The sequence below is a fragment of the Hermetia illucens genome, chromosome 2 (genome assembly GCF_905115235.1).
Source record: "Hermetia illucens chromosome 2, iHerIll2.2.curated.20191125, whole genome shotgun sequence".
NCBI classification, from domain to species: Eukaryota; Metazoa; Arthropoda; class Insecta; order Diptera; family Stratiomyidae; genus Hermetia; species Hermetia illucens.
Window position 1 is genome coordinate 160,541,893 of NC_051850.1, and position 10,468 is coordinate 160,552,360.

Genomic DNA, 10,468 nt, shown 5'->3' on the forward strand with positions numbered 1-10,468 from the left:
ACCTCTAACAGGGTCACTCGCTCGAGTCGCCTCTTACGACATGCAGGGAATACCTTAGAAACAACCAACCCCTAACTCACAGGAGAGTCACTTGGTCAGTAGGGCAGCAACTTCCCGCTTTGAAAGTTATACAATTATTACTTAATCATTATTGACATATAGATGTCAATTCTCTATTTAAATCCGTGTTACCTTACCAATAATTTAGTAGCTAAAGTACCGAAGAAGGGAGTAAGTGGCTCCCGAAATAGGAAATACAAAACTTTCTAGGAAGAAAAATTACCTGTTTATATTACTGAATTATTCAATCTATTATGTTTCCGCCTACAGTGTATATGTGGACATGTGTGTATGAACACCAAACTGATTCATACTCCCCAGTTCAACCTACAGAATCATCGATTAAAATGTAAGAACTGTTGTTAAGAGTTCGAGCAGTTTCAGTAACAAGTCAACTTGGAACCTGTAATTTTATGATTATGAAATGAATGTTATTACGTAGACGTATGTCACTCTATAAATTTTATATCAATCGCAGAGCGGTGGGAACAGAAGTTAGTCCATCACATGTTCACTATTCGTCCTTTCGAAGCAGCTTCGCAGGATTGAGAAACTTGTTTTATGGAAAGGATGTCGGAAAGTACAACCGTTTCAGTATCTGGAATAAATCCTGTCCGCTCCCTAGAATTGAATGTGTTTGTTGCACAAATTTTCGGTGTTCCAGTCTTTTTTCGAGAAACTCATCTTTATACACGAATCCTAGTATGTCTTTACTGCTTGGTTTCCTTTATTTTGTTTAACGGTTACTACTTCTACTGTGAAATGCTTGACCTAAGTTATTGCAATTCATTCAACGATATCGTGCAAAATCTGAGTCTATCTGTAACTCATCTTAGTGGTACTGTGAAAGTAAAGATTTTTTTGAGTTTGCAGTGAGATACTATTATAGTTTATGGATTTCTATCTTCTTTAGGTCTTGAACGTGCTATTCAGAATACGGAAGCTGCAAGCTGTCCTGGAAGAAGTTAGAGGTTTACCTTCACGTTATGTTAAAAAGGAAGAACAGGTATTTGAAAATAATATCTTTTGACAACACTTTAATCATATTCAAGCATTTCAGCATGCGATTTTCCGGACCAGTGAGATAAAAAATAAATTGATTGTGATAGTTTACTCCTCGACTGTAACCTGTACTTGTTTAGCTGCGCTTTTTGCGATGATCAAAGGTGAAAATGGCAACAATAAGGCATTGGCATAAACCGCAGATTAATTTAACAATCTGAAAACTCTTTTTCGCTTAATTCAAAATTTCAAATCATTTTCCTTGGATTGCTTACTCGTAATCCTTGGAATTTGCGAATTTGAATCAAACACACTTTCCGCCCGAGCAACAGAAACATTTCCTAGTGCCAATACCTGTATCAATCTATATCTTTAATTATAGTAATCTATTAACATTTCTAAAAGACTTCAGAGTGAATTGTATCGAAAGAAAAGTATCTCAAGAATTATCTTTTTGGGTGAAAAATGTTCAAGGAATTTGTCAAAATGTTTAAACTGAAGCTGCTGGAACTAATAGAGTTCTCAAGAAAAATCAAGTCTACCTGACTTCATTAGAATTTATTTCGTTTCAGAGCCAACTATGGGAGGAAGGAAGTTCCCATTTCGCGCTCACCTACCAGACTCTCTGCCAATGAGTGTCCGCATCCTTTATTGGTGGTTTGCAGTTTTCATCCTGGGAATCCAAATCGTTGCGATCGACAGCATCAATATTTTGTTGGTGAATCAGATCCAGTCTCACTTGAAGTTCCTTACCATAAACTTCTCCGATTTGACATCCTCTGCTATCTTACAAAAGGATGCCTGTAGCAAATTGGCAGAGTGCTTAGAATACCACCAACTTATTTTACGGTAAATTGTTATCTGGCAATAAATCTGTATCTCTTAATTATGGAATCCATTTTTAGGATTCGAGATGACATCGAGAATCTGTTCAAGTATCCGATCCTGTTTCAATTCTTCGTTTCCCTTCTTGTAATCGTTGTAACAGGTTTTCAGGCAATTGTTTTACCCGCAGCGGAGGGAGGATTACTGATATATTTCTACTGCAGTGGAGTATTCTTTCAACTGTTTTCAATTTGTTGGTTCACCAATCAAGTGATGGAAGAGGTAATATGTCTGGTTCTAAAGTACTCTCAAAGCAAGTTATTGAATACGACAGCTTTCCTATTGACTTATTTTGGTGGCGCCGGGAGAATCCAATTGCCTTCGTCCTTTTGTTTTTTACTTCCTTTCGCATAAAATTCTTGCCTCCATTTTTAACATCATCGTCATTAACGGCTCATCAACCGGGCCCCGACCTAAGCCTGCTCTAACAAAACAGCCCACTTTTGCGTCGGTGTCCATCAATTCCATGAATCTAGCAGCTGCCAAATATCCTTACTTTACCCCTGTGTTTTCTAGCCTTCAAAATTAAGAATCCCCCTTCTATTTAGGATGAGTTTCACGAGGAGGACAATAAAACCGTCAGGAAACTAAAAGCTGAACGCCTCAGGTATGAAAGGTTTTGTATATTTCTGATATAGTATATTTGAACGGACATTTGTCCCATTGTACCTAGTTCGTAATGTATAAGCATATACTATGTCGGACTATTCATTTTAGCAATAGAATCCGTATAGTGACAGCCTTGTGATTTTTCAGATTTTTCTGTCCCTTTGCATCAATTATCGGAAAAGATTTAGATAGTACTAGTCGAGAGCTTTCATTGAATACCCCGCATGACTATATTCAGGAAATATTTTTGAATGGCATGTGTGAGAACCCCCTTTTACACTCAAAGTGAAAAAATGTTACACACTGCATGTGTTGGCGTTAACACTTCTACCATCCCACCAAATCCCAAGTATCCCAATCATAGACCTGACCATTGTCAGTCCTGCACTGACACATGTGCTGGCACGTTAGCCAGGACTATACCCAATGCGATCACCAGGCAATTATCTTCAAGGTATGGAGACAGGCACAATATAGGGAAACAGGATACCCAAAATCGGGAAGGAAATTAGGCTGGTCTACAAAAGCATTGAATGAACAAACTTTCATTTGACACCATGCATCTCCAAAACATATAACCCATCCATACCTAGAAGATACACGTTCCCCAGTAGTGGTGGTATAGTAAACTAGCCATTCGTCGAAGAACCTGCCCCCGAGCAAGGTAGGTAGGTAGGTATCAGTGGCCGCTACGAAGAGCCCAATTAGCGCTTTGGTGCGCCGTTTTAATGCCACAAAATTCTAAGACCGTGACTGTTGTTATGGGGCCAGGGAAGCAGAGTCCAGCCGGCTCGTAGCATTCACGAAGGAAATCAGCTCTCCCACCCTGCAGCTAGAAATCTCACTGAGGTCCCCAAAGAATGGTTTACCCAGTGTCCGCAACCTGACTCTAGCCAGAGCCGGGCAATCGCAGAGAAAGTGCATGAGGGTTTCCCTTCCTTCTTCGCAGCTTCGGCAATGCGAGTTGTAGGGTATGCCGAGCCTAGCGGCATGGTCCCCTATGGGCCAGTGCCCCGTGCAGACCGCCGTAATCTTGAATTCATTTGCACGCGTCTGGTACAGGAGCTCTCGTGATCGGGCTATGTTATAAGCAGGCCAAATTCTCCTTGACTTGGCACAGCTTGTAAGCCTTCGCCATCTTAAGCCCGTGGCTGCTAGGTAGTGCGAGTAGACTCCACCCGCGACAGCCGCCAGCGGAACACTGACTGTATTCCCCGAGGGACTGCCAAGAGCAGAGCCTTGCCTGGCCAATTCGTCAGCCCGCTCATTCCCCTCTATGTTCCTATGCCCGGGAACCCAGAGGAGAGTCACCTTGAGCGTGCCGCCCAGATGGTTGAGCGTGTCTCTGCACTGCCCCACCAGCCGACAAGATGTCGTTGTTGAGTACAAGGCCTTGTTGGGCGCTTGGCTGTCAGAATGGCTATGTTACGCTTGGGGCTCGAATCACGCTCCAGCCATCGACAGACTTCCACTATCGCCAGTACTTCCGCCTGGAATACACTGGTGAAACCTGGGAGACCATACGACTTGGATACACTGTATGTATTCGAGAAAACCCCCGCGCCGACTCAATAGGCCATCTTTGATCCGTCCGTAAAGAATACCGTATCATAGTCTTGCAACACGCCGTCGGTCTTCCACTTTGCCTTAGTTGGAAGGTCCACAGCAAAGTTTCTCGTGAAGTTCAGCTTGTGTGTGACATAGTCCGTGGGGGATCCCCAGATTTCTGGAGGTATTTCATCTAGAATGTTGCTGTGGCGGTAGGACTTCGCTGTCCAGCATCCGGACTCACGTAGTCTGACGGCACTGCACGCTGAAACATATTTGATGTGGAGGTCTAGGGGGAGGAGATGCAGGAGTACATTGAAACCATCTGCCGGGCAGGACTGCAGAGCCCCCGTAGCACCTGCACACGCGGTTCTTTGAATCCTATTAAGCTTCGTTCTATTGTATTTCTTCTTCAAAGCCTGCCACCATACAATAGAGCCGTACGTCAAGATCGGACGCACTACAGCGGTGTACATCCAGAGGACCATCCGCGGCAAAGGTTCTCTTATAGGCATAGAAGGCTATACAGGCCTTCTTAACCCTCAGTTCTATATTCAACCTCCAATTTAGCTTATATCCAGTATTACATCCAGATACTTTACATTAGAGGAAAGAACCAATCTTTGCTCATTCAGCCGTGGTATATGAAATTCAGGTATCTTTGTCTTGGTGGTGAATAGCATCAGTTGCGTTTTGGTTGGGTTCATGCTGAGTTCGCATCTTGCGGCCCACAGGCACACCTTTCGCAACGCTCCTTCCATGATGTCGCTCATAATGGACAGAAACATCACTGATACTAATATCACCAAGTCGTCGGCATACGCCACCAGCTTCACCCGGCTGCTGTCCAATGTACGTAAAATTTTGTCCATTACTATTAACCAGAGCACCGATGAGATGGCGCCACCCTGGGGCGTGCCTCTGTTTACAGCTCTGGTCAAGTGGTTGCCTCCCAGATCCAACTGAATTATCCTGGTACTCAGCATGGATATAATCCAATGCGTAAAATACCCGTCCAATCCAATATCGGTCAAGGCTTCCTTGATGGCGTTGGTACTGACGTTGTTGAAAGCTCCCTCTATATCTAAGAAGGCAGCAAGGGTATACTGCTTGTACTGCAGCGACCGCGCAACCATGCCAATTACCTCGTGGAGGGCGGTTTCTGTGGATTTTCCTTTGAGGTAGGCATGCTGTGACTTAGAGAAATGCGTTCTCTCCATAATCCTCCTTAAGTGAATGTCCAGGACGCGTTCTAGGGTCTTCAGCACGAAAGAAGTCAAGCTGATTGGTCGAAAGTCCTTCGCGGACTCATGACCGCGCCTGCCCGACTGCGGTACGTATCCTAAAGTGATGCAACTCCGGTAAATCTCAACAAACCACGGCTCAACCGAGCAAGACGAACGGCCCAGAGGGATGTAAGTAAGATCAATAAAGTGCAAAAAGAATATGCATGTAAGGAAGTCCGCATTAATCTTAAGCTAGCTGTGCGAAGCAAAATAGAATACTGTAAGGAGCTCTGCTCTGAGGTGGAAGTTGTGGAACATAGAGTACGATGGAGTTAACAACCCCGTCTGCAAATCTACGTACCTACAGCCGTATCTCGGCCATTCCACCCACCATTGCGGCCTTTCAATCTGCCACCTGCATAATACTAAATACTACTCTAATCTAAGTAGCTGCCGACAGTAGAAATGAGATAATTGAATATTAATCGTCGCCCGGCACATCCGACCAGGGTCATCTATCATCAAAATTTGCTGATTCTACATCTTCAAGTCTTCTCTGCTTGGTGTAAAGGGTCACTTAAAGGGATGCAAATTTTCAAGGAAGACAAACTGCAAATTTTGAAAATATTTACTGCTACCGAAACGTCTCCAACGGCTCGGATAGGGGATGACCTCATGACTACGAACTTTGGCTATCGAAAACGTGCCATGACTGTTTTCTGGAAAGTGCGCACGCTTTCTCTAACCCGGGAATTCCACCGATAAAAGCTGGACGTTTTGGACTCAAGCGAAATAAGATTTTGGGACCCCGGAGGGTACATCTTTCCCTCTTGCAATCCGATTTTATACTCTGAAAGCTGAGTGGTAGCAGACGCGAATCCGGTGTCGGGTTGTTTCTGACAAATTACCGCAAGGCACGGTCTCTTGGCCTGGCAACCGGTTTTTGACAGAATTCTGATTGTGAGATTCCGGTCCAGGTTAAGAAACATCACAATTTTGCACCAACGGAGACTTCCGGAATAGAAGATAGAGAAGGATGCTTTCTTTCAGGAGAGGCTTTCTAAAAGCGAAATCGTGGTGGGTGATCTGAATGCTAAGATAGGCTCCGACAACACTTTGCTTGGACATGTAATGGGGAAACACAGTCTTGGCGATCGTAACGATATTGGTGGGGGGTTCATAGATTTCTGCAACTTTCCCCGCCTCATCATTGCTGGCACATTGTTCGAGGACAGTTAGCGTACCATACATATACGGACTGATCCCCCAAGCAGAAAAAAAAATTCATTTCGGTCATGACTCTACTCAAAAACGAAAACAAGCCGCTGGGTATAACAGTCTTCACGCCGAATTATTTATAGCTGCACCTGTAATTATTGCTACTTTCACACTGAATCCGTGACCTTTCCAAGAGAATGGATTCCAGAGAAGGGGACCCGTTTCGAGTGCGACAATTGAAGGGGAACCTGCGCGCTTTCAGCCAACAAAAGAACTAATTTAATTCATCAAAAGAGCTAATGTAATCCTAGAAAACATCAAAGAATATCTCAAAACTTGAACAGAGAGCAAGCCCGTTTGCGCTCGAGATCCTCTTACACTGACCACATCAACACCCTGCGGATCATTTTGGAACAGTGTGCGGAATTTAAATCTTCGCTGCACCGGTTCAATGATTTCGAGAGAGCTTTCAGTAGCGCAAAGAGAGAGTGTATCTGGCATACTCTATGCAGGAGGGGCATTCCAGAGCAACTAATGGCTATATGCAGAGCGATATATAATGACGCAAACTGTCACATGCTGCCCTGAGTTATAACCTCAGAGGCCAGGGTTGCATCTTGGGACCGGTATTATTTCTTCTTGTAATCGATGACGTTACTCATGTTGCCTCTTCCGGAGGATGTGGAGAAATTCAATGGGCTTTGACATCTTTCCTCAAACACCACGGTACGCTGTTCACATCCATTTAGTCACTCAATGCGTCATGGACCCATCGAAAGCATTAATCAATTTGTATATCTAGGAAGCGTGGCTTATGCTGACAATGGCGACCGAACACAATTATCTCAACACCAAGATCAAGTTGAGAGTGTTCCGTGGTAGAGTCCTTTCTGTGTTGCTATATGCGAGTAGCATGTGGAAGGTGACCACCACTGTCACACGAAATCTCCATTCCTTTGCCAAAACCTGTCTGCATCGTATCCTCCAAGTGCGCTAACCTCATACTATTTCAAACGAAGAAATTAGTCGGCACAGAGGCCTGTTACCGGTACACGAAGTGAAAAAGGCGGAAGTGACATTGGATAAATCACACATTAAGGACAGGTGACAATGGCATTGCCGGCTATGACATGCAGTAGAAACCACTATTCCAAGATGGCTTACGAGTGTGCCGCTCCAAGAACACTTGGCGCAAAACGGTAGAGGAGGAATTCGGGCATTCCAGCACCAGTTAAAGCGCATTTCGGCGAACCGCGACCGATGCCTCGAAGAGACTGTTGTACCGTAAAGAATTCTTCTGTCTCATAAAACGCTACATATTTTATGCAACATCTGTTAGAGGTTTCGATGTCAATGTCCGACAAAAGCATATGTCAATGTTTTGCTGCACTCGAGTTATATTCGACATGGATTCCCACTCTCTGTTTTTCAAGTTCAAAGGAGGTAATTTACTATCTGAAATGAAGTCATTGTTCAGAGCATTGTTTTCAAAAAAAAAATTGACGAAGAGAATGCACTTGAACAAATGAGCGAAGTGCGACCCGCCCTTCCTCCGTGATGTCCTGAGAAGTAACCCTCAACTTCAGGTTTTTGTTTGGAGTAACTACTCTTCTTTATCTAACCGGAAGTAACATCCTCTTTCGTTTTGAAAGAACAAGCTGTTGTGTGTCCTTTGCAAGTATCAAAAAACTCCGGAAACCATAATTTTGGATACGTGTACTATATGTTAACTATGGCAGCTGCAACATAGATCAGAATATGATCCTCTGGTGCTGTAGGTTCCCAAGCCAAACTATCACTCAAAATTCTTTCATTGGCAGTAACGCTGTCGGCAGTTGCCAGAGTCAACTTTAACGTTAGGATATTTGGCTTAGTCTGCCCTCTTTGTGAATGGGAGTTAGAGTACGGTCAAGGCCCCATTATATTATAGATTGGAATGTCGACCTAATTTCTATGCTTCTCCTAACAACTTGGTTCTTGTGGTGCCTTATAGATGAAGTGCTCGAAATATTTCTTTAATCAGTCCGGCCTTGCTGAAAAGGCATGCATGGTTTGGTGGACAAATTTCTGTTCAGGAATGTTACTTAGTTTGACTTTTGTGATCTTATTATCCACTTGGGCTAAAGTCAGATACTTTCGGTGTCGGCCAAAAATAGAATGCTTAGCTTTTGCCATCCAATTAGGACTAGGTGTTTCCCAAAATCATCTGGAGCTGTAGTTACTATAGTTGCCAAGTTACTCATTAGGAAGGCAACACGAATAAGGGAAACCAGTTACTGAAAACTCCAGTTACTGAAAATTCAGTACTCAAACATTGATTTCTTTCAAATATTTGTAGAATAAACTTCTAGTTCAGGCTGGTTACGATACCGCATGGTTTGAATATGGGGACCGATACTGCAAGATGCTACTCATATTCATGATTAACGCTCAGAAACCACTTACGTTTACGATTGGAGGATTTTCCGGCCTTTCTTTGAATACATTTTCAGGAGTAAGTTGAAAATAAATTTACAGAACAATCAACTTGAAGATGAATAAACAATTTTTCATTTCAGGTGTTAAGCCGCTCTTATTCCTATATAGCTGTGTTACGACAAGTGTATGCATAGTAATCAGCTTCGATGGAGGTCCTTGCAGGATTGAAATGGCATTTATAGTTCACGAGCAAATAAATTTGATTGCTTGTAACAATCTGGTATTTGCAATGGAGAAAAAACCAACTAAAGACACTTAAAATGCAAATATGTATCTATCAAGAAATAATAGCACAGTTTCACAACCTGCAACCCTTATTTTACCAATAATTAGCATTAAATGTCATTCTAGTGATAAAGGCAATTTGACAAATAACAAATTGGAAACCGGAAGCTCTGCGCTTTAAGTATGAAAGGTTTCGTGGAGTTTTTATGTAAGAATCTTTGGGCGTTTGATGAACTAATTTATCCAAAGTTTGCAGTGGGTATGTATTAAACAGTTTTAGTTAATTTAAGGCCTTTTTGAAGGCCCATTCTACTATCCCCTAGCCCTTTCAATGGCCTCCTGTCTGTCAAGTTTGCATGGTTTTATGAATCGCAAAACATTTTGCTGAGGCAGAGAGTGCGCAGCTTTTTCGTTGAAGTTAACCTTACCCACGTATTTACACATGTCCGAGGTCTGAAAAGGCCAGGCAGCTGCATATGAGGTGCCGGCCTGACTCGTTCTGTTCACAGATGTCTGTATATAGCCAAAATAACCACCCTAATTTCTTCCATCGGGCGTGGCTTTCATGTCTCACTTCTTAAAGGACAATAAAAATATTGCTGCGGGGCCTTTAACCCCGTGTTCTTGCGTGAAGATTTTCCACTTGATGGCGCGATGCCATCAGTTTTATTGCAAACATTCTTCTACTTCCGAGAGTTTCGGCTAGTTCTGTCCTCTGGTTTTCCAAAAAAAAAAGTCCGATTCGTCTTCCACCCTAAAAGACTCGTGGCCAGTTGAGGCGAGGAGATCATCCAATGAATCTACTGTCGTAAAAGTCTCCAAGTCAGTTGACTACGCTGAGGAGGATCCAACTTTGGATTAAATTCAAGCCACCAAATTCTGAATGCACTAACTTACCAATAATTATTACGACTAGATCGCCCGTAAATACTTATCCGTGTAGATATCTCTTAAGAAATCCTGCATCAATGGATCTCCGTCTTACTAATAAATGAATTTTTCTTGACTCCATCTTGTGGAGAACTGATTATTCGCGGATCGATTTCATGTTGTTTTCCAGCGTCATAAGTCACCAGGAATTATGAGCCAATCGTTCGTGCTTTTGTCGTTTAGGTTTAGCCATTACATTTTCCGGTATACACATGACGCCTTAAATCAATGATTGATGCCTCTCCAGTGCTTACAACCGGCAGGAGTTTCCTCCGAAGCTATTCGCA

The 10,468-nt window shown here is 43.0% G+C and overlaps 1 protein-coding gene across 2 annotated transcripts; it reads left to right on the forward strand.

Annotated features, from left to right (window-relative positions):
• The first annotated feature begins 575 nt into the window (after positions 1 to 575).
• On the forward strand, positions 576 to 9,400 carry LOC119647897 (odorant receptor 67c-like). 2 transcript variants are annotated; one of them, XM_038049203.1, is made up of 7 exons: positions 576 to 909; positions 974 to 1,066; positions 1,121 to 1,226; positions 1,635 to 1,911; positions 1,968 to 2,169; positions 8,887 to 9,042; positions 9,107 to 9,400. In XM_038049203.1, the coding sequence occupies exons 1-7, from the start codon at positions 622 to 624 to the stop codon at positions 9,158 to 9,160; spliced, it is 1,176 nt and encodes a 391-aa protein (XP_037905131.1). In that variant the 5' UTR covers positions 576 to 621; the 3' UTR covers positions 9,161 to 9,400. The 2 variants fall into 2 exon arrangements, with proteins under 2 accessions (XP_037905131.1, XP_037905132.1); XM_038049204.1 differs by having other exon boundaries at positions 576 to 762.
• The last annotated feature ends 1,068 nt before the right edge of the window (positions 9,401 to 10,468 follow it).

What these genes read in the sequence shown, in the direction of transcription:
- LOC119647897 (XM_038049203.1), top strand. Translation starts at nt 622, where the DNA reads ATGGAAAGGATGTCGGAAAGTACAACCGTTTCAGTATCTGGAATAAAT. An exon ending in GCTTTTTGCGATGATCAAAG is followed by an intron (nt 1,227 to 1,634) that starts GTGAAAATGGCA and finishes ATTTCGTTTCAG; the next exon opens with AGCCAACTATGGGAGGAAGG. An exon ending in CCAATCAAGTGATGGAAGAG is followed by an intron (nt 2,170 to 8,886) that starts GTAATATGTCTG and finishes AAATATTTGTAG; the next exon opens with AATAAACTTCTAGTTCAGGC.